This window comes from Patagioenas fasciata, chromosome 12 (genome assembly GCF_037038585.1).
Source record: "Patagioenas fasciata isolate bPatFas1 chromosome 12, bPatFas1.hap1, whole genome shotgun sequence".
NCBI lineage: Eukaryota > Metazoa > Chordata > Aves > Columbiformes > Columbidae > Patagioenas > Patagioenas fasciata.
The window spans coordinates 13,116,323-13,144,106 of record NC_092531.1 but is presented as its reverse complement, the minus strand read 5'-3'; the positions used below and the strand labels follow the sequence as shown (position 1 = coordinate 13,144,106).

General features: G+C 58.3%; 3 protein-coding genes across 13 annotated transcripts in view; 1 reads left to right on the top strand and 2 right to left on the bottom strand.

Annotated features, from left to right (window-relative positions):
- Window positions 1–412: 412 nt before the first annotated feature.
- PDIA3 (protein disulfide isomerase family A member 3) lies at window positions 413–8,303 on the bottom strand. Its single transcript, XM_065847786.2, has 13 exons — window positions 8,103–8,303; window positions 7,949–8,027; window positions 6,996–7,113; window positions 6,466–6,573; window positions 5,436–5,565; window positions 4,846–4,962; window positions 4,605–4,730; window positions 3,893–4,075; window positions 3,263–3,371; window positions 2,386–2,514; window positions 1,612–1,691; window positions 1,048–1,105; window positions 413–810 (listed from the first exon to the last, which is right to left on the bottom strand). Exons 1-13 carry the CDS (start codon window positions 8,255–8,257, stop codon window positions 691–693), a joined length of 1,512 nt encoding a protein of 503 aa, XP_065703858.1. The 5' UTR covers window positions 8,258–8,303; the 3' UTR covers window positions 413–690.
- A 2,598-nt stretch (window positions 8,304–10,901) lies between these two features.
- Window positions 10,902–20,613, bottom strand: CKMT1A (creatine kinase, mitochondrial 1A). Its single transcript, XM_065847428.2, has 9 exons — window positions 20,300–20,613; window positions 14,597–14,795; window positions 14,110–14,205; window positions 13,779–14,000; window positions 13,197–13,282; window positions 12,049–12,172; window positions 11,794–11,928; window positions 11,347–11,472; window positions 10,902–11,152 (listed from the first exon to the last, which is right to left on the bottom strand). The coding sequence occupies exons 1-9, from the start codon at window positions 20,446–20,448 to the stop codon at window positions 11,036–11,038; spliced, it is 1,254 nt and encodes a 417-aa protein (XP_065703500.1). The 5' UTR covers window positions 20,449–20,613; the 3' UTR covers window positions 10,902–11,035.
- Window positions 20,614–21,453: 840 nt separating this feature from the next.
- PPIP5K1 (diphosphoinositol pentakisphosphate kinase 1) overlaps window positions 21,454–27,784 on the top strand; it is a 44,780-nt gene continuing 38,449 nt past the window's right edge. For 7 of the 11 annotated variants that reach the window (XM_065847136.2, XM_065847135.2, XM_065847134.2 and 4 more), the window contains exons 1-3: window positions 21,454–21,514; window positions 25,876–26,045; window positions 26,327–26,501. In XM_065847136.2, the coding sequence (XP_065703208.1) occupies window positions 26,355–26,501 (147 nt within the window). In that variant the 5' untranslated portion in view covers window positions 21,454–21,514; window positions 25,876–26,045; window positions 26,327–26,354. Of the gene's footprint in view, window positions 21,515–24,550; window positions 24,746–25,875; window positions 26,051–26,326; window positions 26,502–26,546; window positions 27,255–27,784 lie in introns of those variants that run through there. The other 4 variants (XM_071813891.1, XM_071813885.1, XM_071813886.1 and 1 more) reach the window with 3 other exon arrangements.

The following is a 27,784-nucleotide window of genomic DNA, read 5'->3' as shown; positions in this document are numbered from 1 at the left end:
TGCACCAGCTTAAAATCTAATTTATTGCTGCTACTGGTATGCCGCTGAGCCAGTCCAACACGAGACTGCTCTGTATACCTGCACTGGTCTAGATCAGTCACATTAAGTACTAAAAACCTCTAAACTCACTGAAGCAGCACCCAGACTGCAAAAGCATTCGCAATAGCATCAAGACCTAAATCTGCATAGATGTAGTACCTGAAGCACTGCACATTGGGATAGTTGCTGCTACTATGGAAAGACTCTCATAAGCTGAGGATGAAGAACAGGCTAAAGGCCAAACTTAAAATCTAGAACAGACTTTAAAGGCTTGCTGAGGGAAACTCAACTCATAGTTGGAAGTTGCCACCTACAAAGAGCAGGATCCTGGCACTAGGTTTTGACAGTCTCCACCAGAAAGGGACACTTGGTCTTAAGGGGGTAAATTTTATTGTTTCACCTCTCCAAATGTACAAAAAAAATTAGAAAATAACCCTACCCCCCGCCCCCTCCCAAACCACAAAACAAACCAGTCTGGGGAGCCCCACAACAGTGCAGCTAAGAGACGGCAGGAAATTAAACAGAACTAGATACAGCAGCTGGGTCCCCTCAGCCCACATGGTCACTGGCACAACCCAAACTGGCCCCAGTCTGCCCAGTGCTTCCCCCATTCACACAGAGCTCATCCTGACACGATGGCGAGTGGGTACTTTACAAATCCTCCTTCACCTTCTTCTTGGACTTCTTGGTTTTATCTTCCTCCTGCAGCACAGGAGTGTTGGTCGCCTCCCGCTTCAAGTAGCTGATGAAGTCACTGACTTCCCTGCCACCCTGCAGAGAGCACAAGACCATCAGGCTGCACTGGTGCCCCCTGCGCTGCCCCTTGCCAGAGGGCTCAGGCACGAGCACAAGCACCTGCGGGCAGAGCTCTGGGTGTGGGTCAGCAGCACAACACTCCCAGCAGGTACCAGGGACCGAGGGTCACCTGCCACTCCAGAACCTCAGCACTGTTCCCACACCTGGACGCTACTGCACTTCACAAAGCAGCACGAGCAGCAAAGGACTCACCTCATACTTCTTTGGACTCTGCTTCTTGCCAGCTGGAGCAAAGTAGATGGTGGGGAAGCTGGGGAAGAGATGAGACATCTGAGCTCCTGAAGCGCTCGGTTTTCTCAGAGCATCAGGCGAGCCCTCATCACTGGGACCCGCGTTCCCCTGGTTAACACCCTCACAGCTCCAGCAGCTAGCTCCCAGGCCAGCAGTGTGGCCTCTAGACACCCAGCTTGTCCAGAGCTGGCCGAGCTCAGCTATGTCCAAGCCTGCTTGTTGAGCTGTGTTCAAAAGAGCGAGCCCAGCATTGTTTCTCCACCACCAAAACCAGAATCACAATGGATTCAAAAGCAGCAAGATGGGCTCCAGACACAGCCAGGACACCAGAACCCCAGAGAAGCAAGGGAGATTAATGTTTTCACTCTGAATTTCCACACCCTAAGCAAACGCCCAACAATCCCATGCTGACCACACCCACCCATCCTCCCCAGGAAAGTTTCGGCTCCTCTGTTGTGGTTGCTGTCAGAGACAGAAGCCTGAACTCATCTGCTGACACAGAGGTTTAACAACAGACAGACCTACCCTCGGACTTCATATGGAGAAGGCACATCGTTGGCGGTAGCATCCATTTTGGCAATGACGATATTGGGGTCTTTACTGAGCTGTTGGTAGATAGAAAGAGCTTATTAGTAACCCCCCCATAGCAGAGAACACCAGGAACCCTCTGATCAACAGCACCTACAATAGCAAGTCAGAGGACAGCACACACACTAAGCTAAAAGGCGAACCAATTCCTTCTGAGCAGTTTTGTTCTGCTCCACTAAGGGCAGAGGGAACAGCCCCTCAGTGGGCTGTACACAGCACACGAGTCTCACCGGCACCCAAACTGCTCTGTTACAACCCCTGGAGAATGCTGCCCTGAGCACCCGCTCCCCTCTGCCCAGGAGGGGACAGCGGGGACACGCGGTGCTGCAGGAGGGGTGCCTGGCGCCAGAGAGCACATGCTGCCCAGATCTGGGGACCAGATTTATTTACTCCACTGTGGAAGCATGCAGGGCAGTGTTATCCTCCACCAGATGGGAGGCTGGAGTCGTGTAGAGGGAAAAGACCCATAGGGGAACTTTGCCAGTCACTAACTCGGGGAATATTTCTTTGCCACAGCAAAGGGAGCAGCCTAAATCACCAGTGTGGTTGCTGCCACGCTCCAGATCCTGCTTCTGCACTCACAGGAGAGGCCAAAACTCATCGTCCTCAGGAAGGCACAGGTATGCCTTGTTATCAGTAAGGCTGGACAGACAGAACCTGCAGGATTGTTTAGTGCTGCAGAATTGCAGTTTGCAAGAGTCCCAGACCTACCTTCTCCCCCAGTTCTTTGTATTTGGGCTCCAGATTCTTGCAATGGCCACACCAGGGTGCATAAAACTCTATCAGGACATCTTTGTCTTCTGCATTAACAATTTCATCAAAGTTCTCAGCAACCACCACCTGACAATGTTTGATTGGACAAGTTAGTTGTTTCCCAGTCATGCCTCACACACAGTGATAACGCTCAGCCCTCCTGACAGAGTCACCTGCACAGCAAGCAGCAAACAACCAAACACAACTCTTCACCAAGCTACAACACCCACAGCTTGCAGTTAAAAACATGCCATAGGCACCAGCACTACCTGCAAGTGAGGTGTGCATCTGGTATCCTCACAGGAGGACAAAATAATTAGCTTTTAATCTCAGCAAGTTCCAGGCTGAGAAATCAATTTAGCAAGGCTGAGGCTGAACCCACCCACACAGAAACAAGCAGTGACTTCCACTCCTTTACAAGGTCCCTGACATGAAGCCAGGCCATGAAGTGCTTTCATTACAGGCAGAATTTCCTGAGACGAATGAGAGGTGGGAGTTACACCACCCCCAGAGAGGAGATGAACACATAACCCCTCAGCAGCAGTCAGGACTGACTGAAACCTGAGACAGCAGCAGGGCTCTGCACAGCTGTACACCTGATGATCTGTGCTGGGAAAGTTCATCACCAGTGGGCTCGAACAGCAGTTACTGTGCTGAGAGAACAAATCGGAATCAAACCTGTAAGCTGCATTTCTCCCTTGGCTCAGACAACTGCAATATGAGGGAATTCTCCTTCCATGCAGCACAGCAGAGGCTTCTTGAAATGCCACCCAGCAGTGCTCACAGCACAGGGCCCTGGGCTCAGAGCTGTTGCCACCCTGGACACAGCACTCACCTTCACAGGGCCATCGTTGCTTTCAGGGACAGGCTCCGATTTCAGATACTTTTTCAAGTTTCCGTCGAAGTAATCTTGCAGGAATCTCTCCAGAGCCTTTCCATCACGGCTGAAAGTGAAGTGACGTGTTACAGCCACCATCGCACACGCAGGATGAGAGGAAAGCTTTCAAGGCTGATTTAAGCTCCTGCCACCCACACAACAGATGCCACCTGCATCTCCAGGGGTACCAGTCTGGGGATGGCTCAGAAGACCCCAGAACAAGTCCAAAGAGCTTTGACAAGATGCACACCCCATTCTGTTTTAGGCCTTCCAACACCCTTAACTTTCTTTTCTCAAGAATTTAGGTATAACTATTTCCTCTGCCCTTTAATGCATCTTAGTTCCTAATCAGACACTTAAAATATCTTGAATTAAACTCTCTACTATTATGTAACAGGAGGGGCTGCAAGCTCTCTAGAGGGCAGGAAAATACACAAGTAGGAGCCATTTTCACCCAGAAATAATTTCTTCCACCCGGAACATCCAGCTTTCCTGCATCCCCCAAGCTAAAGAAATATGATCCGGTCACAGACCACCAGGCCCAAGTCCATCAAGTGAAAGGCAACACTGCTAAGTTCAAAAACTTACGAGAATTCTTCCTGCATGACGTATTTATCTCCTTTAGCCGTTCTGATGGCAACAACCGGAGCCTCACCCACGCTGTTGTCTAGACCAAACTCTGAGAGCTCATGGCCAAAGGTTTTCCGACTTGCAACAGCAAAAGAAAGTTTGTGGCCAGCATCCAAGAACTTCTTTGCAACCATCATAACTCTAAGGGGAAAAAAACCAAAACAAATCACAAAATGCAAAGCATGATTCCTTGGAACATCACTTTCCATATGACAACACCCTTCCAGTTGAGGTGCACACTGAACAAGGAATTCAGTGAGGAGATGAGCTCTGCACAGGCAGGTCCTGCAGAACTGGTGCTGAGCAGCAGAGTGGGCTTGTTTGTGTCCATTCTGACTGAAGTCCATGCACACGTCATGCGCTTTCAACCTCTGCCTGTCAGCACTAGCACCAGTCTCAGGCACTGGGGAACACAGAATCCCACACGACCCCCGTCAGGAAGTTTGTGTTTAAGGGATGTGAAAGCAAGAGGGAGGTTTCACAGGATACAGACACTGTATGATTTGGGCTCTGCAGGCAGCAGCTGCCCCAACAGCTCCCATCAGAAATGCAGCTGGAAGCTTTCTGGGAGGGAAGAACTCACAAGGAACAATGTGAGCAGCTTTGTAAACTGAGCTATGGAATGGCAGTGACAAGTGAGAGCAGCAGATTTGCCCCCACTGCTCTCTACCTGTTGCGCCAATAGTTAGAGCCCTTTGTGTTCTTCTCGTAGTCCACATCGTAGTACGCCACCAGCAAGTCCTTCCCCTGGATCAGGTCTTTGTTGTCCTCGGTCATGTGCGGGCAGATGCCAAAGCTGCCAAGGAGACAGATGTCAGTAGCTTCAAAGTCGCTGCCCAGAACCCATCATGTTCTAGTTTCCCACCCAAGAGTGTTAAATGTCAGGAATCGGCAAAACCCAAGGAACTCACATGTTCTCCTGGATAAATTTTTTGATCTTTCCACTGGTAATTTTGTCTTCTGTGTACTTGATGGAGCTCTCCTCAAACTTGTTCGTCAGGCGTGGAGGACGGAATAGGACTACACCCCTGAGGGGAAGCAGGTATCGTGAATCAGTGTGAAGTACCCCGGGTTCCCAAGGACGGCAGCCAGACGAGGTCCAGACCCCGTCGGCAGGGGCTGTCCTGTCACTGTTCAGAATGCCAACAACACTGTCGAGTTTCTGGGCAGCACTATGGCACTAGATCTACCTGTCAGACTCTTCTCCACTACTCAGACAGGCCCCCATGAGAAACAAAAAAACCACCATGACAAGCCATGGGGAAGCAAAACAGCCCTGTCGAGACACGTCCCACCCAGATGTAGACACTAACCCCCGAGCCCGCAGCCGTCCGTACCTTCCCATCTCAATGCAAGAGACAAAAAAAGAGATGCCACTACCAGCTGGGGAAGGAACATGACCCTAAGCTGTGTTCAGAAAGTGAACCCAGCTAACAACTGGAATCCATTAATTTATTCCAATTGTCTCAATAACAAGAAATCCTTGCATTAAACAACTTACTCTCCATCTTCCTCATACTTCTGCACCAACTGCTCCTCACTGGTGTGTGCAAAGCGGTAGTTGTCTCTCAGGTTGTTAGCAGCTTTCATGAATTCTGAGTAGGCATCACCAGATGCATCTCCAAAGAAGCCTGCAGCAGAAAGGCAGATGGTGACCCTTGAAGCACATCAGAGTAGCCGCTGTGCAGACCTTGCCACTTATCTCTACAGCGCACTGCGCGGTCTCTTCTGAATTCAGTCCTCCAATACATGTTCAGGCCTTCATCTGACAGCTTCTCCCCCATTTTTATCGGAACCTTTCTATACTCCCTCCCACCAACAGATAGTGATTCCAGAGTCTACACAGCCCCATCATTCAGGCAAAGGACAGTTGTCCTCTGAGCACCGAGATGTCCCTTTGTAACCACGTGACACTACTCATGGTAACAACTGCCAAGGGTACTTAAAAATAAGTTTGGGAATGCTGATCAGTGCTCATTCAGTGACACTTGCAAGGTAATACCTGACATACACAAAGCAGAGCTGCTGTTGCCACTTGTCAACCATTATGATCAAAGATGATACAATGCTGACAGCCTATCAGTGTCACAAGACAGCACCCAACTTCAGCAACCCAAAGTTACCTGTTGTCAGCTAGCCAAAAGAACAACGAGCTTTAAAAAAGATACACTATGGTGCCAGGAGGTCCGACAGACAAAGAATCACAGGGAAAATAAAGAAGAGAAAAAAAGCTGGAAGGCATCCCCAGAGGTGATCCAAGCCAACCTCCAGCTCAAAGTGGGACTGGCCTCAAAGTCAGATCAGGTTGCTCAAAGCTTTGTCTGAGTTTTGAAACCTTTTCAAAACCCCTCTGGGCACATGTTCTGGTGCTTTATCATTCTTACGGTGCAAAACTCTTTTGCTCAGATCCAGCTGGGATTTCTCTTACTACAGCTTGTGACAGTGCATCTTATCCTTTCAGAGGACATTACCCAAGAGATCTCCCAGAGCTGAGTGTCTGCTCATCTCAGTGCTGCACCGCGTCTACTCACCCACTACAGACGCATCTTTATCACTGATGAATTTCTCAAAATCAGCCACAGAATTGAGAGCCACTGAAGCAGGTCCCGCCTGTTTCTTGAGATGACTGACAATCCCGTCTTAAAAGAGAAGTTAAATGATTAAAAGAATCAACAGGAAGTTGTACAAGGCATTGTTCAAGCTCCCCAAAGCAAGGGTTCTGTCTACAGAACCTCTGCATCTCTCCCATACAATAAATATGACACACATTGAAGGAGTGTTATCACCAACTTATAAAGGAACTTTCTAGCATTTTCCAGACACTGTCCATCAAGGACACCAGGAGTTAAAGATTATGTGGAAACCTTCACCTTTAAAAAAGAGCTTTAGGGGACACTAAACATCCAGGGCTCTGCCAGCAAAAGGAGATCTGGAAAGGGCAAGGCAGAGGCATGTGTAGGTGGGAACCTTCTTTGTACCCCTCACCACATGGAACCCTGACACAACCTGTTACCATGGACCTGCCTTCCAGCACTGCCAGGCAAGCCAGATGAGACCTCACCTGCTGTCCTGGGCCCATCGTAGGTTCCCGCCTCTTCTCCATCACGAAAAATCTTTAAGGTGGGATATCCACTGACTCCATACTTGTTGCAGGTGTTTGAGTTTGCCGTGCAGTCAACCTAGAGAAACATCCGTGCTCTGTGAGCTTGCCGCTCGCATGCGCCAAACACAGCAGCTTTGCTACTGTCCACATTGTCACATATAAACACAAAGTCTAGAGGGTCTGAAAGCTCTCGTGTCTTTAACCCAGGCTGGATTCCTATCCCATCAAGTGTGAGGATCCACAGAGCATCTACGTTGGGGAAGGAGGTAGCATGGGTGTGATGATAGGCCCAGAAAAATATTTGAAGAAATACTGGGAAGACTAAAAAGTTGTGAGTTTGGCCAAACTACGCACAAAAAATACTAGGAAGGGCAGATTCTCATAATCAATGACAGACTTGACAGGAGTCAAGTGTTCTCAGCATCACAACAGTCCTGAAGCTCCTACAGCGCCTGAAGGAAACAGGCTGCCCTCGGCCAACAGGGAGTCCATGGTGTTGAAAATCCACAACACTTCTGCAGAGGAACAGGATGGCTCTGATTTGAGACAACTACACAAGCTTTCTGGCAGAAAAGAAAGCTCTTGGACACCAATCCTTTACTTATGAGTCAAGGGACAACACGTGAAGCACGGTACTATGCTGGTTCTCAGAGTGGGTTATACAGCTCAAAGGTGGCTTCTTCCTCCTGGTGCGCGCAAGCCCATCCACGCGTACACACCTGCGCTCACCGGGACATGCCCGTGCTCAGCGAGTGGCAGCTGTCCCGGCACAGTTCGGCCTCCAGACTGTTCGCTGGAGCCTCAACGCCGGCAGCTAAGCCCCCGCAGCTCTGAAGAGCCCGGGAAGTCCGAGGTTCCCGGCGGGCCCGGTCACACCCTGCAGCAGCCAAGGCCCCGAGGCCACCCCTCACCTTCACCAGCGGCACGATCCCCTTCAGCCTGGTCGCCGCCGACTCGTACTCCGGCGCCAGCCGCTTGCAGTGCCCGCACCTGGGAGGAGAGGGGTTAGTCCGGCCGGGAGCGCCCCCGCCCGCCCCGCCGCCCCCCGCCCCGGCGGCCCCTCACCAGGGCGCGAAAAACTCCACGAGCACCAGCCCCGGGCGCTCGGCCAGGCCGCTCTCGAAGTCGGCATCGCTGAGCTCCACCACGTCGGAGGCACGTGCGGCGAGGGCGAGCAGCGGCAGCAGCAGCGCGGCGGGCCGGCCCCGGGGCGCGGACATGGCGGCGCGGGGCTCCCTCTCGGCGGCGGCGGCGGCTGAGAACAAGCACCGGGGACCGCAGGCCGGAAGTCCCGCCTCCCCAGCCGGATCTGCCGTGTGGCAGCTCTCCGTTGGGCGGCGTGTCGCGCGTCACGCCAGCCCCGGCCAATAGGCTGCCGGCAGGGGTGGGCGGGCCCGGCTGCAGCGGCCCCGCCTCGCAGACCCTCGCCGCCCGGTCCGGGAGCTGCTGGGGCCGCAGGGGTGGGAGCGGGTTGAGGCGGGTCGTGCAGGACCCTGCGCCGGGCTCCGACCGCGGCCGGGGCAGCTCGGCTCGGTCTCGTCGGCGGTCCCCGACACAGCCCCAGGCTCCTTCCCGCCGCCCGGGCCCGGTTCCTCCGGGACCTGCCTTGTTGGGGTGTCGCCTCTAAGGGATTTCATTAATTTAATCGCCGTGTTGGTCACAACCCCGTCAGTCTGTAACGGACACAGGCCCGCGGGGCGGGGGCGGCCCGCCGGGGACACCGCACCGGCCTGGGGGCGGCACAGCAGCGTCCGGCGCCAGCGGCGAGGGCTGCGGGACGTACGGCAACTCCGTTCACACGCTCATTGGTGTGCACCCCCCCGTGTGCACCTAACCCTGAACCCCCACCCGTGTACCCCACGATGTGTCCGCCGTTGGCCTGTTCACGGGAAGCGGCCGCACAGGTGGATCCTGCCGCAGGTCAGGCCCCCGGGCGGAGCTGAGCCCCTGCCCGGCCCCACCGCTCCCAGAGCTGGGGCCCGGCCCGGGGCTGCCAGAGGATCGGGCAGCGCCAGCATTACCGGCACCGCGCCCACGGCAGCGCCGCCTGCCCGGTCCCTCCGTGCCGGTGCGGGTGGGGTGGGAAGCGCGGGGCTCTTCCAGCTCCCTCTGCTCCCAACGGTGAGGTCACCCCGGTCCAGCCCCTGGGCCAGGAGCCTCTGTATGCAGAGATCCCCAACCGTGGATCCTCTGCGAGGCTCCACCGGCACAGGCCCACGGCACCCGGCTGCCATTCCTCCCTAGTGCAGAGCAGGAGATGCCGGCACAGACACACAGAGCTTCCCGGGGAAGCTGCTTCCCCTCGCTCAGGCCATTTGCTCCATTGCGGTTTGGACCTTCTGCCAGAGGGATCACCGCCGGGGCCGAGACAGACGATGCCCCGACACAGCGTTCGGGATTTCCTCGGTGACCAGCTGCCTGTCTGCGGCTGCGTGAGAGCTTGGGCGAGAAGAAAGGTAAGTGGTCAGCAGACCGCTTCCAGGAGTGCGGAGATGAAACCCTCACCTCAGGCACGATTTCCTCCCGAAAAGCAGGGCTTTGAGCAATAATCCAGCCATTCAGGGCCTTTCAGGTACGCTAAGCTCCTGCACCCAGCCAGCAGCAGCTCTAGCATCTCTCTGCTGGGAGCGAACGGGACAGAATGGAATCCGAACCCTCCCATAGCGTCCCTCGGGCCGGGGCCGGCAGGGGGCGCTGCCGCCCGCTTCAGGCCCGCGGCCGCGCTGCCCTCGGTGGGGACGGGAGCGGGGACCGGGGAGGGAGCGGGGACGGGCGGCAGGAGCCGACCATCCCGGTGCCCCACCCCCGTGGCTGTGCCATCCCCCTCGCTGTCCCATCCCCGTGGCTGGGCTGTCCCCACCAGTACCACATCCTTGTGGCTGTGACATCTCCACTGTGCCCCACCCTTGTGGCTGTGCTGTCCTGGCCAGTGTCCCGTCCCCATGGCTGTGCCACCCCTGCTGCTCCCCTGGGTCTGTCTGCTGTGGGATCTGTCCTGGCCTCCCTGTGTCCACGTCCTGGTGCTGCCCCGGCACTTGCTGCACAGAGACATGGTGGAGCAGCTGCTGCAGAGCCAGAGGGACCAGGAGCAGAGTGAGCTGGGACGCCTCTGTCACCTCCCCGACATCCTGGGTGAGGGTACTAGTCCACAGGAGGTGCTGGCGGCTCTGCTGGTGACAGCTGCCAGGCCAGGAGTCTGAGGTGAGACCATGCACTTTCCCCCCAAACACTGCATGGCCCCTGTCCCTGCTTATGCTCCTCATGGCCCTGATGCCCTCCCATGCCCTGCCCACACATCTCATGTCCCTGCTGTCCGGTGTCCCCCATGCTGTCCCCTCCCCGGGTTGGCTTCTGTCCCTCCAGTGCCTCAAGTTCCCTGAGCTGTCTCTGTGTTCGTGGTGCCTGATGTCTCCATGGCATCTCCTCTTCAGCTGGGGTGCTTCCCCTCTGGCACCCTGCAGCGGGTGCTGGGGCAGACCCAGGGCTGGGCTCCGCTCTGGCTGGCCCTGCAGCCCACCAGCAATAAACCTGTGATGGGCACAAGTGATGAGCTCCACTCCCTGCCTGCGGTGACATGTGGCCCCAGCACCTATCCCTACCTGACCTTGACCATCCCAGCAGCTCCTGCCCCTCAGCCCCTGCTCCATACCCACATGCAGTCCCTTGTGCCCCCCCGAGACCAGGGCAGCCCCAGTGGCCCCCCAGGTCCCTTCCCCGGAACAGCAGTGGCTCAGGGAAACCCTATAAGGGGGCAGCTCAGGGCAGGCACGGCAAACCCAGCACCAGGCGGGTGTGTCTCAGCAGAGGCACAGGGCATGGAGGAGATTGGCGGATGCTGGGGTAAGGAGGAGACCGAGCCATGGCTACAACAGCAAATGTTTATGGGGTCTGGCCTGGTGCATTGCAGGTAACAGGGCGCAGCGACATGCTGGGCACAGAGATTAATAAAGCTACAGGGGGAGCTGGGTCCCGTAGGGCTGGTGCTGTCTTGGTCCAGCTCAGTTCCGGAACTGTGGCAGTGGGGCGGGGATGCGGATGTCCTGACCCCTCTCCAGCCGCCGCTCACAGTCAATCAGGTAGTTCACACCGTCTATCACCAGCTGCACCAGCTCCACCTGCACCAGGAGCACACACGTCCTGACATGGGGGCACCTGGCTGTCCCCACTGCACAAAGGGCTGGCACTGCCACCCTCAATCCACATGTACTGCCCTAGCACACGGCCCTGGAGCTGTTCTGGTGCCACGGATCCACCAGACACATGTTCTCCAGAACCTCCCTCCCCAAAAGTGGCTCTGCCCAGCACCCACCTCTGATTTCCCCAGCCGGTCCAGGTTGGAAATGTCAAAAACGCTGCCAGTAGCCGCAGTGTCCACACCACCTGTCCCACGTTTCTGTAGCCGAAGGTTCTCCAGGATCTTAGGGAAGCGGCTGTCCTGGTGCCCAGAGAAGGTGTCAGTGCTCAGAGGGGCCACCAGCAAGGCAGTCGGGGTTCTGCAGCTGACTGTCCCTGGGCAGCCTTCCACTGTTCACTGGACCCTGTCAGGGGGCTCAAAATTCCACAGGGAACCCTGTCCTGAGCAGACCCAGGGTGACATCTGGGTTCCCAGCCCCTTCAGATGCAGGCTGGACCATACGCATCCTGGGGGAACCCAAGGGAGGCCCAGAGCAGGTCCCATGCAGTCCTGCACCCCCACAGGGCTGAGTGCCCAGCAGCCAGGGTTCCCTGGCTCCCACAGAACCAGCCGCGGTGATACCTTGCTGAGCAGCGGCAGCTTGATGTGGACACCCGCTCGCAGGCCAGTGCCCAGATTGGAGGGGCAGGTCAGGATGTAGCCCAGCCGCTCATTCCACATGAACTCCCAGCCTCGCTCCTGGATCAGCCGCTCCACCTGGTTTGGAGGCACAAGAGCCGCTCAGCCCTGGTGTGCCCAGCCCTGGCAAGACAGCCTGTCCCTGTGTAGGCCCTGGTGCCCTGTGTGCCCCTCTGCCTGGCCCCTGGGGCTGCTCACCTCCTTCAGGCCCCGACAGAACCGCTCGAAGACGCGCTTCATGTTGCCTCCCTTCTCCATGGAGATGATGCGCGTGTGGTCCTCCTCGTTGATCCAGATCAGGAAGGTCTTCTCGTTGTTGTGCCTAGGGACAGGGCCGTCTGCAGCTGCGCTGGTGGCCAGCAGAGCCCCTGTGCCCACCCAGCCACCCATGCCAGCCCTGTGCCCATGGTGCCAGCGCTGCCCCATGGCCCCGCTGCTCTCCCTGTGCCCATAGCTGGGGCTGCGTTGCCAGAGCACAGCCCAGCAGTGAGGCAGAAAGCCAGGAGATGCTACTGGAGACAGGCCAGTGCTCATCCACACGTGCCACTGTGGGTCACCGGTGCTGGCTCTGGTGGTGTGGGTGCAGGGAAATGCTGCTAGGCAGGAGCAGCATGTGCCAGTGTCAGTGTGGTGGCAGCCCTGCCCAGCCTGGGGACAGGAGCTCAGCTCCTGCACTGCGCAGGGAGCAGGAGGAGGCTGAGGCGTGGGGTGCATGTTGGAACGCTGTGTTAGGGGTGGCTGGAGCTGGAGACTGGGTGTGCTGGGAGGTGTTTTCCACAAGGCTGCTCTAACAGCACTGTGGCAGCAAGGGCGGTGTGGGCACCTGTGTGTGCCGGCTGTCACTCCGCGGATGTGTGGGATGCTGTGTGGGATGCTGCATGGCTGTGCAGAGATGCTGGGAGGGAGCAGTAAGACGCAATTGTAGCAGGATTAGTTGAGAGCAGGTAGGGTGTGCAGAAAGCAGGAGGAGCGCTGGGTATGGCCTGGAGAGCAGAAAGCAGTTACAGGGCTTTGGCAGCCTGGAGTTCAAGGTGCTGCAGGATGGTGACAGTGGGAAGGGTCGGCAGCAGGGGCTGGCTCTGATGTCCCACTTCTTAGGAGGCTGCTGTGGCTTGTGTATGGAGTGTCTGGCAGCTGAGTGCAGCGCACAAGGGTCTCCCAGGTCAGGCAGGAGGAGGAAGAGCTCAGCTCTGCATGACCACAGAGCTGGCACTGGTGGTGCTCACACTGGGGTCTGCACTGTGGCCGGCACAGAGACCGCGATGGCGGTGCTGGAGCAGCTAGATGGAGCAGTGTCCCCCACGTTCCCGCCCTGCTGACTACCCGATGCTGGGGCAGATCCTCACCAGATCCCTCGAGCGTCAGGCCAGTCCCGGGCCATTCCTGCTGCTGTCAGGAGTGGGGACACCGGCTTGTCGAAGAGGAAGTGGTCCTGGAGGGAGGCAGAGCACATGGGCTCACTCGGGCTGCGTGGCCAGTGCCAGGACACCTGTCTCACTGGTGCCAGGCTACTGGACAGGGGATGCACCACGGCTGTTCCAGGCAGGGTAAGCTTGCCAGCTTTCCCCACCTGTGGGTAGGAGTCCCTGCTCCCCTGGGAGTAGGCAGAGGGCTGCTGGTGCACTGCCCACCCCACAGCCAGGGCTGGTGGGGCACCGGTTGTGTGCCACAGCCTGTCTCCTTTGGGCAGGGACATGAAGCAAGAGCCAGAGGGATCTGATAGCTGCTTGGGCTGCGTTCAGCGAGCTCCATCCTCTCCCGGCTTGGGAGGGCTGGGCAGCATCACAAGCACCCTCTGCATGGCGGGGTGGCCTTGCTGGGGAGGGGTCCTGCTCCCACGGGACAGTGGGGCTGGGACAGGAGCACCTCGCCATCTGGAGAGGGACTGCTGGGGAAGGGGTCTGGCTCCATGGGCTGCACCGACTCACGTCAATGAGTTGCTGCTGCTCCCTCTCCGTCATCTCGCTGAGGCGGTAGTACCGTCCCGCCAGGTCCCCAGTGAGGCCGTTCAGTGCCTCCACAGTCACCTTCTCCACCTCCCGCCGCTCAGCGCGGGTGCAGGCTGGTGGCAGGCTCAGCCCGCGGATGCTGCGCCCGGTCCGGACACGGGACGAGAGCACATAGCGCTCATCAAAGTGGCCAGACTTTATCTGCAACAGACACAAGCCATGGGACACTTACAGGGTGGCACTGGTAGGGCCCTGTCCCTGAGGCCCAGGGAAGGACGCCATGTGTGGCACCGCTGCCCGGCCCACACACCTTGGTGGCATCCAGGTCTGTGGTGTGCTTCATGGTGCGGGGGTTGTACCCGTTGTGCCGGTCCTGAATCACGGGATCAAACAGGTCAGCAAACACCTGGAAGTGAGCAGCACAGTGTGCAGCACTGCAGAGCCAGCACCGCGCAGCCCCGCCAGGAGCTCAGCGCAGTCCTTCTGCCGGCACAGGTGTGTCCAGTGGGTGAGCGGGGCCATGGTGTGTCCTGCAGTGCAAGGGCAATCCCTGCGGCCAGCGCTGCCCAGGTGAGCAGGGCTCCAGGGCCAGGAGGAGCGGGTTGCAGGGCTCTGGAAACAGCTGCTCCCAGGGAGCCCTGTGTCCCACAGGGACGTGCTGGGGCTGGCCAAGGGCTTGGTGGAGAAGGTGTCAGTGACCTCCAAGGCTGTGGGACATGCCGCGGGGACCGGGGCAGCTCTGGCTGCTGCAGGTGCCTGGAGAGACCAGAGCAGGAGAGGGCTGAGGCCACACTCACCTCATAACTTTCTTCATCGCCAGCCACCATGCCCACAGTCTTGATGAAGGGGTGGCCGGGGTTGTCAACACCTGTCTGGATGCACTGGTCCAAGGTCCAGCCGTTTGGGGTTGTTTTCTCACAGAGCCGGGCATAGATGGCTGGTGTCAGGCTGCTGGCCATGCAGTTGTTGTGCTTCCGCAGGTCAGGATACTCAGCGCTGCAGGAGGAGAGACTGATGGGTCCCTTGGGGCCCGGGGACCCCAGCACTCATGCCCTTACCACACAGAGACCCTCAGGCAGGTGTAGGCAGGGGAGCTCTGGGGATGGAGGTCAAGCTGCTTTGCTTGTCCACTCCAGCAAAGGGCAGTGGGAGCGGGATGCAGTCACTAGCATGGCACAGCGAGGGCGGGGAGCGGCCCAGGCCGAGGGCTGACATTGCCACAAGGACAGGATTCCATGAGCAAATCTGAACCAGCCGTTAGGGTGCGGCTACTTATCAGCCACGTACCAGGGCCCTGGACTGGGAGCACTTGCTGGGTGAGTGGTGGTGGCCACGTCAGCCCCGCAGGGAGGCACGTGCAGCCTGTGCTCTGCGCTGCCAGGGCAGCCAGGCTGGGTGAACTCACTCCCACTCTCCCAGGGGCTTCCCCAGGCCAGCCCAAACTGGAGTGCTGCTCCCGCTGTTCCTTCAGCCTGTGCAGCGAGTGGGGACACACAGCATACAATGACTGTCCCCAGGACCCCACTGGGCACCCCAACCCCCAGATGCTGGGGGGCAGGAGATCGGTTGACCCCGATCTGCAACTGGTGGGAACCGCACTGCTCTGGTGCAGTTTATTGTATTAGGAGGATGCCTTCCTCTAATCAGCTTAGTGGGAGGCCGTCTGCTGACCTCATTCCCACTTTAGATGGGCTTTGTGCTTGTTCTGCGCTTGCAGGGGGATTGGCAGGGCAGGACCTGACAGCACTCTCCTTGGCCAAACCCTCTGCTGGGAGCTGGTGCCTCAGCTTGCCTGAGCGGGACAGGACTGGCTCTTGTTAGCCCAGGAGACCTGGCTGGTGTCCCAAGGGGTCCCACAGCCCTGGGGACACCTGTGTCCATGTTGGTAATGAGGAGCTGGAGCTCGTGCAGTCCGGGTCGGTGGCAGCCACAGCCGGACACTGTTCCCAGCAGCGCATCCTGGCACTGTCCCAGTGCCCAGGTCCTGCTCCTGGCCCAGCCTCTGCGCAGGGCCGGGTCTGGCTGCCAGCACCGGCCCCGTGCTGCAATGCAGAGCTGCTGTCGCTGCCGCCACCTCCCCTGCGTCTGCAGGCCAAGGAATGTGCGTTGGCCCTTCGCCTACGGCTTGGCTACTGCTTCTGGCTTCCTGCACTTTGTAGAAAGGGAGGCAGGGCTCACATTGTCTGCTCGGCACAGGGCAGCAGCCTGGACCAGGCGTTTGCTCCCGGATGGGACTCATTCCAGGTCGCGCAGGAAGAGGGCTGCTCCCCCAGCCTACACACATCTGCACTGTGTTGAGATGCTCCAGTTCAGAGCCTGAGTCCTTGTACATGGGACGCAGACTGCCCCAGCCTCCCCCACTGCTCCTGTCCCTGCCATCAGCTGGCTACTGACCCATCTCCCCAGGGACGGACACTCTGGTAAAAAGCATTTGCTGATGAGAATGGTGATTTGGACAAGTTCCTCCCTGGTCTCCAGGACAGCTCGTGCTGCCTGGCACACCAGGACCACAGCCTGCTCTGCTGCCCACCAGTGCCAGGGAACGCCTCCAGAGAGCCAGCAAAGGCTGCTGAGGGAAGCCAGCTTACTTCAGGAAGCAGAAGATACTGTAGGTTTAATCATGCTGCCTGCTACAATCAGTCTGTACCTTCACTGAGGTGTTCAAGAGTCCAAAACCCTGAGAAACCCCGGCCCCTGCCTGCGGGGTCTGTGCCTGCTGCAGGGCTGATGTAGCCCCTGGTCTGAACTCGCCCTCTCCAGAACAGCCCGAATCACACTCAGTAGCTCTGGGGAGTCCCTCAGCCTGTCCAGAGCACCCGAGTCAGGCTGGATGGTGCCAGGACCTGACGGCAGCACAGGGTGAAGGTGCTGAGCGCTCAGTGCTGTGCTTGCAGCGGTGCCTGCAGAGCCAGAGCTGTGGGGACATGGGCTGTCCCTGCTGTGTCACAGGGCTGGCACCAGGGGGCTGGGGCAGCGGGGACTGCGCTCACCCCACACCCCCTGGGTGTTCAGGTGTCCTCTGTCACAGGCATTGAGGCAACACTGCACTTGGCCTTAGTGGGGCTGCCTTGGCCCCTTGGTTTTTGTCCTCAAAGTTGGTTTTTGAATTCTGACTCTTTCAGCACTATCCTTTGTTCCCAGTGCCATGTGGCCTAGCAACAGGGTGGGCTCTCCCCGGCTCCTGGCCACAAAGTCTGCAAGTGTCTCCAGCAGAAGGTGGACATCTGCCAGGAGCGGGACTCGGCGCTGCCATCCTGCCCATGCTGTCTTGCCTGCACCCTCAGGGTGCAGCTGCCTGCAGCAACCACCTCCTGCCCTTGTGCAAGGAGCTGCTTCACCCTGAGACCTGCCAGGTGCCAGCAGCTATTATCAGTCCATCTACTGCCTGGGCAGCGTCTCCTGGAGCAGCAGCTCCCTGAATCTCCCTGTGGCTCTTCACCACTAATCCAGCAGCCTCCTGTGCCTTTCCTGGTATCACTGGCTCTGCGGGTGCCCACGATGATGGCAGCCCCCACTGCACGTGGCCCCTCAAGAGGTGTGGGGACACGTGGGGACGCGTGGGGCGAGCGGCTGGTCCCGGCGCGGTGGCGGCGGCTGGTGTGGGTGCTGGCAGTTGCTGCAGGAGGCAGAGCGAGCGGCTTGTTTACGCAGGGAGGAGGGGCCTCGGGCTTTGTGCGGAGATGCTTTGGTGGGAGCCCCAGCGTGACTATTCAAACGGGGTGCTGTTCCCGGTGCAGGACACCACCGGCAGTGGGCGTGTCCCTGCTCACGGCTCCTCGGGGGGAGTCCCTGCCCCCAGCGAGGCCGTTTACGCTGCAGCACTGCACGCAGTGCTGCTCAGATCCCTCAAGGCTGCTGCTGACATCTCTCATTATTTAACTTAAAGATTGGAGGAGCAAAATACCCGGGTGGGCTGACTTGCCCGTGCAGACCGGGATGCTGTGGCTCAGCCCCAGGGCTCTGTCCAGGCTCTTTTCAAGTGTCAGCACCCTCACAAAACTGTTGCCAGCCAAACAGACCATCCCAGGAAGCTCATTTTAGAGCTTCTCAGCCACAACCCTTACCCTGATTTAATCCCCTCCTCCAGACTCACCTCGGCCCCCTCCTTCCCATGGATAGTGCCTGCCTGTGCCTCCAGCCCTGTCCTTATTTTCAGCATCAACATTCTGACCTGATGCTTCTCCCCAGCCACAGCAGCACAGTCAGCTTTGCCCTGCCCTGTTGTGGCTACAACAAGGACACAGCCTTTCTTTTGTGTGCACAAGGGGACGCTTGTGTGTTCTGGTTTAGTGGGGACAGGCCAGTTCTCCCCAGGCCCCGGTGCCCGTGCAGCAGCAGGACACAGCGTGCTGGCCTTTCCCACACTGACCAGCAGCTCTTACAGCTCCCACTGTTTCTCCCTCACCATCCTCACTCAGTGAAGACCTGATGTCTGCGGCCCTGCAGTTGTTCGGAAAGCTTGAAAGTACAACCCTCTTGGGAGGTAAATAAACAATAACATCCAGCCTTCATCATTCTTTGAATTCACCCCGTTTGCATCCTCTCGTCTCTGTGTCCCAACACAGGAGGTCTGAGCCCCAGCACTGGCAGACAGCTTTCTGCAGGCGCTCAGCCTGCAATGCAGCGCCGCACCGCTCTCTGCACGCCGTTTGGTGCAGTGATCACAGCAGCCGTGTGTTTGGAGCAGCAACGTGCTGCCCCCTTCCCCATTCCGCTCCTTTGCTGTGCGCAGTCTCTGTTGGAACCAGGATGGAGCGGAAAACCCGTTGCTCACTTTCCAGACCTGCCTCCGAGCTGTGCCAGGCCCAGCAGCCGGTGCCAGCACCAGGCGCAAGGACCGGCCAGTGGCCGCCATGTTCCTGTCCCCTCCCAGCCCTCTCCCTTTCCTGGCCGGTCCCTATGAGGCACAGGTGGCTCCTGCCTCCAGCCCCCATTCTGTGCCTTGGCTCTGCAAGCTCCTCAGAGCTATGCAGCGCAGGCACCGGGCAGGACCTACTGCCACTTCTCATAGCCTCAGAGCCTCTGCATCCTCATTGCTGCGATGAGCAGCGGGTAGAAGTGGTGGTGAGAAGCGGCGGCGAGAAGCAGTGGTGATGCCTCTGCCCGTGGCAGTGAAGCGCCTGGTGCTCCTGGGGGCAAGCCAGGCTCCCCGGTACAGCCCTTGGCAAAGAGCACTTTGAAGGAGGAGTGACATGAGAACTTCTCTGTTGGAGCTTGAACCTTAGCACTGCTCTGCAGCTCTGGCACTTATCTGGCTTAAGGGATCAGGCATGGGTTGTGTAAATGGGGCCAGCAGCTCTAGCAGAGCCAGTGTTACCCCAAAAGCACTCCTAAGCCAGGCCACAGCCGTGCATGCACCCGCCTGGCCCAGCTCGGCCCCATGCCCATCTCCCAGGAGTCCTGACTGCACATCTCAGCACTCATCTTCTTACAAGATTTGCCTGCAAGCTGGGGGCTGCCTGCTCAGCACCTGCAGGCCCCTCCAGTTGTCCTGTAAAAAACTACCCAAGATGGAAGAGTGAGGACCTGCCAGGAAACCTTTTATTTCAAATACAGAAGTCCTTGTCCAGACAGCTAGCTTGTGGAAGGCTGGTACGGCCAGATGGGGCAGGGCCAGGAGCTGCTGCCAGCCCCCCGGGGGCTGCCACAGAAACTCTGGCCCTTGAGGACTGAGCTCCTGGGTGTTTCGCCAGCAGAAAACGGATGCTTGTGCTCCGTCCTGTTCCCACCAAGCCTCTGACAATAGGGCCGAGCCCGGGATACCTCCGTACCCATGCTGGCTGTCCCTGCAGTGCTGTCTCACCGCAGTGGCCCGTGTACCTGCCAGCTCCCAGCCCCATCCTCCTCGCCAACCCCAGAGAGTCCCCGCAGACCCCTGCTCTGCTGACAAGGACTTTTCCCCCTCCAGCTCCCGCCTATCCCGCGGCTACCGGTGCAGCAGCTCGTCCGGGTGTCCGGCGACCGCCCGGAGCCGCCGGCAGCTCCGGGGCTCCCACACCAGAGCGTCGCTGGCGCCCAGCCCCGGCCACGGCGATGCGCCCTGGGGGTCCCGCAGCCCGCGCGGTCCCGGAGCAGCCCGGTCGGGCGGGAGGACCCAGCCCAGCCCCGGCGAGTCGGGCCCCGCGGGTCCGCGCCCAGCGGCCAAGGCGGGCGGTGAAGCTGGGCAGGGCGCGGAGGCCCCGCCGCGGCGGCGCCGGTGCCCTTGGGCGTGGGGACGGCGGGGCCCGGCGTCTCCGTCCCTCACGGCCAAGCCCCCGTCGCCGCGCCGCCGGTCCCCACCGCCCCCCGGAGCCGCGGGGTCGGCGCGGGCTCACCTATCGGGCGTCCTGGTCGCCCCCGGCCGCGGACGAGCGCCATCCGCCCCGCCAGACTCATGAGCAGCCCCGGGACCCCCGCCCCGGCCGGAGCTGGGGGCAGCCCCGCGCCTTCCCCGGTGCCGCGAGGACCGGCCGCCGCCCGCTGCCCCCCGCATGTGCGCCCCCGCCGCCCGCGCCCGATACCTGGGCGGGTAGAGCCGCCGTTGCCGGTCGCCCGCGCTGACCGTGTCCCGGGCGAGCAGGAAGCCGGCGGCGAGGGAACCGGCGCCCACCATGGCCAAGAGGCCGGCGGAGCGGCGGCCGGGGAAGGCGCGGGCGAAGGTGCTGGCCATCGCGGAGCGGCGGCAGGAGCGCGGCGGCGCCGAAAGGCGGACGTGATGGGAATGGGAACGGGACGGGAATGGGAACAGCGGCAGGGTGCGCGGGGGGCGGGGAGCTGGCGGGACACGAGGGGCCGCAGCGGCACCGCCACCTGCTCGGCCGCCCCGCCCCGTCCCGCCCCGCCCCACGCACCGGGGCCGCCACCGCCTTCAGCACCGCGCGCCGGACAGCGCCGAGGGGCGGTGGTGCCCGGGCCTGGCCACGCACCGGGCCCCGGGCCCCGGACCATCGGCCCCGCACTCCCGGCCCCGCCCAGGGACCCTGCCCCACGGCCGGTGCGGACGGGCACGGCACCGCACGGCGCAGCCCGCGGCCGAGGGTGCGGCCGGGCCAAAGTCCGGCACCTGTAGCCGGGAGTGACAGGGTGCGGGCCCCGGGAGCGGTGGACGCAGCTCCTAGACGACCGGGAGCCGAGCATGCGATGCGGCCCGGGATAGGTCGCGGAGATGGCAGCCGGTTCTCCGCGGCCCGGCCTGGCGCGGGCGGCGGGCACCGGCCGTCCCGTCGTTGCGCGGCACCGGGCGCTCCCTCCGCTGCCCCCTCATGGCAGCACAGGGCGGTCGGGCCGCGCACCCCGTGTCCGCAGCACCGGCAGGGCCGCATCAGAGGGGACAGGGAGCACACCGCGCTCCGCCGCCGCAGACCTCGCGGGACAGAAGCGGCGGCAGGCGCTGCCCGAGGTGCGCTGCCCAGCTTCTCCGGCGCACCGGGAGTGGCCGCCCGGCACCGTCGCGCCTCCTGGCCGGCGGAGCGGCCCGCGCGGCGCGGTTGCTGTGGTAACGCGGGACCCGCCGGCGCTGCCTGTGCCCGGTGCTGAGCCAGCGCCCCACGTGTGCACGGCACGCCCGGTCGCGCAGCGCCCCCCGCCGCCGCTAGGGGCCGCCATGGGCCACCACGCGCCCTCTCGTGTCCCGGCCGCCCCGCCCTCTCTCCGTGGATTGGCTGGCTGCGGCCGTCAGCAGGTCGTGATTGGCCGGCGGCAGCGCCGCCAGCGCAGGATGCGCTCGGAGGCCGCAGGTGAGCGGAGGGAAATGGCGGCGCCCGGCGTGGCGCCCCCTGCTGCCGCCGGGGGGTGCCGGGGCGCCCCGGTGCGCGGGTCTGAATGGGGGGCGGGCGGGCGGCCGGCCCTGGGCCGTGCGAGGGAAGCAAACCGGGGGCTGAGCACCCCGGCTCGTCGGCGACTGTCGGGAAGCGCCGGGTAGGCGGCAGTGGCGGCCCCTGGTGCGGGTCGGCCCAGCCCGCCCGCCACCCGCCCGCGTCTCTCCGGCCCAGGTCGCCCGTGCTCCCGGCACGGCTGACCCCTCGGCCCCGAGCGCGGCGGCTGCCACTCGGGGGGGCACGGCGGGCCGGGCCGGGCTGGGCGTTGCGGCGGGATCTGCCCGTGGGGGCGGCGGGCGGGGCCTTATCCCGGCCCTGCTCCGGCGGAGCGGGCCCGGAGCCCCGGCCTCGGTGGGACCTGGCGGGGAGCGGGCTGGCCGGGCCGTGTCGGTGCAGCCCGGCTCGCCGGGGCTCGGCTGCCTGCGCCGCTCTGCCCGGCCGGGCCCCGGGAGCTGCCCCGCGGGAAGAGCCGGGGTCCCCGTGTCCCGCTGTCGCGGGTCTGTGCCTGCGAGGCTCCCGGCCGTGCGGGAAGGGTGGAAAAGCAGCAGGGCGTTCGTTAATTAACCTTTATTAATAGTTGCGCTCTTGGAGAAATTCTGATGCTCTGAAGTTTCGCACTTAACGATCTTGTAAATCCCATTAAAAAATCTCATTAAAAACGATCTTCTAAACAGGAATGCATTTTGCTGCTATAGTTGCTATGTAAGCAACATAACACTTGCTCAGATGTAGATGTGATAAGCCAGGAGGTTTTTACTGAATTTCCAAATGGCATTGCCTGGCAGGAACTCCTGGTCAGGAAACATGAGATGTTCCCACTGTTGCTGTACTTTGGGTTTGAAGATGTTGGTAGATTTGGAGTTACCAAAAGTGCCGCTCAGACAGGCAGAACTGTATATTTAGGAGCTTGACTTCAGCTTCCTGGTTGTGAACACAAACCTCTAAACAGACCGTGGAGAGCTTTCCTTGACACACCGAGTTCAGTGGCTTTTAATTATTAACTCTGCAGTAGGTGTTGTTTTTCTTTTGAAGCAATTAAGTGTTTTATATGATAAGAGTACAGCTTTCACCTTTTGTATGTAAGTACATAATTAACCTTAACACAAAGAGCCCTTGTGACAGTGGGGATGACTCTTTAGGCAAAGTTACCTCATTGATCTACCTCATTGATCAAGGCCTAAACTTTCAGGGTTGGGGTTTTTTTATTTGTTTTTAGTGCCCATAGCAGTTTCAGGTAGTTCAGCAAGACATTGCCAGCATTAATGTTTTAAAATACCATGTGTATTCTTAAAGATTGCAGTCCTGCAGATCCTTGGCCCGGCTTCCACCAGGTGCACAGGCTCAGGTGACTCGTCCCTGCAGTATCTGCGTACCATGTGCCCTGTGGCCTGTGCCCTGCTCTCCGTGCCTTGTGCTCCCTGCCCAACACTCCTGGGCGCTCAGACCTGCCTCACGCCTGGAGCTGCCTCCTCTGCCTGTGCTGCTGCCTCGTGTGGTTCCTGCAGCCCCTGTCCTGCAGCCCTCCACTGCAGGGACCGCACTTTCACATCATGTTTAAAAAACAAAATGAAACAAAAAAACAACACCCAAGGCCCCTCTTTTAGTGGTTAGTGCCGCACTGAGTGCAAAGTTAACACAAGACCTGATTGTACCTTCTTAAATTTTTGATACCTCAGAAGTGGAGCACAAAGAATACGTCTCTTTACTTGGTGAACATTCTTATCTGAGCAGCACCAGCATGATGTGCTGGGAAACCAGAAAACAACTCGCTATCTCGTTTTTTATCGCTAATACAGGGCAGTCTGGGGAGCTGAATTAGTCACAGGACACTTCGAGGCAAGGTCTGCATCCCAGTTCCAGGTTTTGTGTCAGTAGGTTCTGGTTGCCCTTAGGTGATCGTGGTAACCTTTGGTATGATGGTGTGGCAGCTCACAGCTGTAAGAGGGAGCGGGAATGCCTTTGGCTGTAGCAGCTGGCGTGTGTGTCCTCCTGGACCTGCGATGGGACCAGCAAGCCTGAACAGTTGTACTCGAAGCCAGAACCATCTTGACCTGTTCTCTGTGTGTGCCAGAGCCCTATTAATGCTTTTGTCTCTCTTGGACAATACAGCCAGCAGCATTAACCCAGCACTTCATTTTCTTGCTGTGGTTAGTGAAAGGTGAGACTTGTAGCACTCAGCAGGTGAGGACTGTTCTGCAGGTGTGAGCTCTGGGAGCAGTTGGCTTGGGAAGCAGTGAGGATGATGCAGAACATCATATACTGACGGCGCCTCTTGTAGCTCCAGGTTTGAAGAGCAGAAGTGCCGGAGCGTGCTGTGTGGGCTGGGCGCTGTACAGGAACCTTGCTGGTTCTGTTTCTGGCACATAAACTCTTGGATAGCCCATCACGAGAGCCAATTCAGGCGTGTTGGGAAAACCTTGTTTTTATCAACCTCTGATAGCAGAACGGAGCTCCGCTTGCCTGTTGCCCTTTAGGAGCAATGATCTGTCTGAATTTTAGATGCCTTAGTTATGCCTGTAGCTAAAAGTTCTGTTTAATCAAGAATCTGTAGTCTTTCTTGGTATAAATCTAGTCAGATATAGGATCTACTTTAAAGACAAACTTAGTTATACCCCCTTCCTTTCTCCACACCAGAAACAACACGAGATTGTGAGGCTTCCCCTGCTAACACCAAGGAGATGCCCGATGCAAAGGTGGCTGTCAGCCTCAGTGGGCTCTGGGTTTTCACCTGGTTGGAGTATGGCGTGTCGTGGCCTCTAGAAACAGCTACAGAGCCAGGCAGAGGCTTTTTTTCTGGGGTAGGAGCAGGAACACAGAGAACTTGGTGCTTTCTTAGTTCTTAGGGCAAAGGTTTTCCTGCTGCTTGGTCTGTTTTTTCCAGGAGGGAGGAGAGACACAGGGATTGGAGAAAACAGCCCTCCTCCTCTTCTTGCATGATTTACTTCATTAAATCATCTGCTATTGAGCTGCATGTGTACTTGCTGAAATCTTGTCCTGTGCAACTGTGCTGAGGCAGCAGAGCACAGGAATGAAAACGGTTCCTGAGCATGTCAGGAATCCTGCTCCTGTCTTTGGGTGGAAGTAGGGCTGTGTGGAGCACACAGTCAATGCCTGTGTAGCCTGGTTTACCGGCGGGGTCGAGCACTGGTGGTGAGTTCAGTGTTAGCTCTGGCTGATGGGCACTTGGGTGTGTGGGGTGTGCGCTGGGCTGGGGCACCGTCGCTGCGGTCAGTGCGGAGTCGGGCTTGCTGTGTCAGCTCTCTGGTTTCTGTCGGGTTGCTGCCGGCTCCTCCGGTAGATCCAGCGAGATAACCGAAGGGTTTGCTGTGGAACCAGTGCCTGGGAGTGCGGCTGAGGGACCTTGTCCAGTGCGCGCGTCTGCTGTAGCTGCTCTGAGCACTGACCTGTTACATCTCCTGTCCTCTCCAGCCATGCTCACAGCCCCTCTGCCTGGAGATCCAAGGGGATCTTGCACGCAGCTGGATTGCTCTGTGTGTTTGTTTCTTTTGCCCATTCCCACCCTACTCAAATGGATTCAGGCAGCCTCCCTGCGTTGTTCCTGCTGGGGGTTCTCACCATGAGACCATGTTGGCAGCAGATCAATGGCATTTGGGTGTGTGTCCTCTGCTCTGTGGAGAAGAGGTACCAGAGGACCATTTATTGCAGCACAGGCTTCTGCAGTGTGCTGGTCCCAAGGGAAAGCACGCTCCAGCAAGGGGAAACCCAGTCTGGGCAATGCTGGAAATTATGTGAGAGCAGGAGGAACAGCACCAGAGAGTGTCTCATCTGTTTTTAAGAAGTGCTTAATAACATGAGGTGTTCACAACATCCTCTTCTCAAGGTTGCACACACTTATATGGGAGGAATCCTTTTCACCACTTTATAGTTGGGGAAAACACGGTAAAGGGCAACCGCGTGACATGAATGTCTGTGCAGCTTTGGTCAGAGGTGAACAGCTGTGTCCTTGGGGTGTGCAGGTCACCGTACTGTGAATTCAAACTCCGTCACTGTGCAGCAGACAGTACTGCTATTGCAGGTGGCGGTGCAGGACATGCTCCTTTCCTGGTGTTATAAAGCACAGCTTGTATCCCGATAATGGGCTTCCATGGTCACGGAGTGAATCAGAGCCAGTTTGCAAATCCAGAAGCCCTGACTTGCAACACAAACTGTTGCTGACGCTTCCTCTGTGTCACTTTTCTGTGCCAGCGTTGTCACTTCTTCCTTTTCCTTCCTCCCTGCAAATTCATGCACCTCTCAAACTGCTCTCTCTGTTACTTTAGGTCTTCTTGAGCTGAAAGGATGAAAATTGGCAGTTGGAAAGTCACCATCACTGCCTTAAGTCTCAGCCTACCTTCTGGTGTCCCAGTCGATGCCTTTGGGTGCACGAACCTGCAAGAGCGTCCACAGTTCCCTCCCGTGATTTAGACAGCGGCTTGGAGCATGCATCGCTGTAAGGTTTATACGTTGCCAGCACTGTCGGTGACACTGTCCCTTTCCCAGTCAGTGCAGAGGGGTTAATGGCCCAATGGAGCTGCCATCTGAATGCAGATCCCCTCCCAGCCCCAGGGTCCCTCCCTGCTCTCTCCTTTGGTGCTGGGCAGCTGGTCCCTGGGCTTGCTCGTAGCTGATCAGTCACTGCCCTCCCCACCGTCACCGCTTCCCACAGCGCAGCTGGCCCTGGATCGCTCTGTGCCTGACCTTCTCTGTCCCTTTTGCACGCTGTGATTCCAGAGCGGGATGGTCGGCCACCGGAGCTGCAATGTCGTCCCTGACGACCTCCAGTGAGGGAGAGAACTCCACTCCCAGGTTTGTTGTCGGTTCCAGGGATGATGAGACAGACTTTCTGGGATCAAACATGAAGACAGACGAAACCGATTTCTTTGAAGATGACGAAGAGGAGGAGTCGGTAAGGAGGTCCGGTGTGCTGGGTTGGAGCATCTGTGCAGAATTCCTGGGTCTCAGCCAGGGCGTGCGTGGTCACTGCCACGGGCTGTGGGACACCAAGGGATGTGGCAGCAGGCTGTGTGGCACAGCGGCATTGCCATTTCTGACAGGGTGTATTGCATTGCCATGCTGCCGTACTTGCTGCCTCATGCTGCAGTAAATCCCGGCTTTTTCACTCACAGGTCTTTTTCAGGTACAATAGTGGATTTCTTTGTCCTAGCAACTTAACCCTGACACTCTTGTAAACCATTTTTTTTTGAGGAAAACTCTAGGAATTGTGAAAAGGGCAAAGGTGTGTCTGCAGAAAGGAAGCACTTACTGTTTTCTGTAACCTCCAGGAACAGGACACAGAAAGGAGAATGATCTCCACCTCCTGACTGCTTTTGGCCCGGGTTCAGTGTCATATGGAATGTTACATCTGCTGTTCTGCACATGGGACTCTGCTGCAGGGACATTGCTGGCTGTGCTGGTTGCTGGGACTGTACGCACCCGGTGCCAGCGTGGTGGTTGTTTCCGTTACCTCTGTACCCTGGCTCTCCATCACAAGGGGGTTGTTGACCTCGGAGCCCGCACAAGCTCCTGTCAAACCCACCCAGTGTGGTGACCTTGCTGCTCAGTGAGGAGCGATTTATCAGATGTGGGGAAGGATTTAGAAACCCTTTTACTTCTCAGATGTTGTTTGTGCTGTGGAATCTTGGCTTTGCAAGCCAGTGCAGTAAGTTCTAAAGTCTCAGCTTACAGTTGAAGGCACAACTGTTTGTCCTGGTAACCCACAGTCCTGCATGTGGTATTTCAGATGGTCTCACTATGTTTAGTCTTGCTCGGGCCAGAATTAGTCTATTGGGAAGACATGCAGTCCGGGGTTTCTAGATGGTGACAAAAAGTACACCACAGGCCTTAGCATGTTCTTCTGCTGTGGTTACCAATGCTTTTTGAATGCAAACCTTCTGTCTTGACTTACTCAACTCCATTACACTGGATCTTGTGGTACCTCTGTCAGATACGTGGAAGAGCACTTGGTACTGTTTCTCTTCTACTCATAGCTACTTGTGGTTGTAATCTCCCCTTCATTTTCTCTCAGATAAGACAAACAGACTGAGCTCCTGGATGTTTTTACTATAAAACATTTGTGGCTCTTCTCTGAACTTGCCTAAGTTCACCAACTGTCTGGATGAGTTACGGGCCAGAGAACATGATGTGGGATCTCAGTCCCTGCTGCTTGTTCAGGTGCTAGATATTTATTTC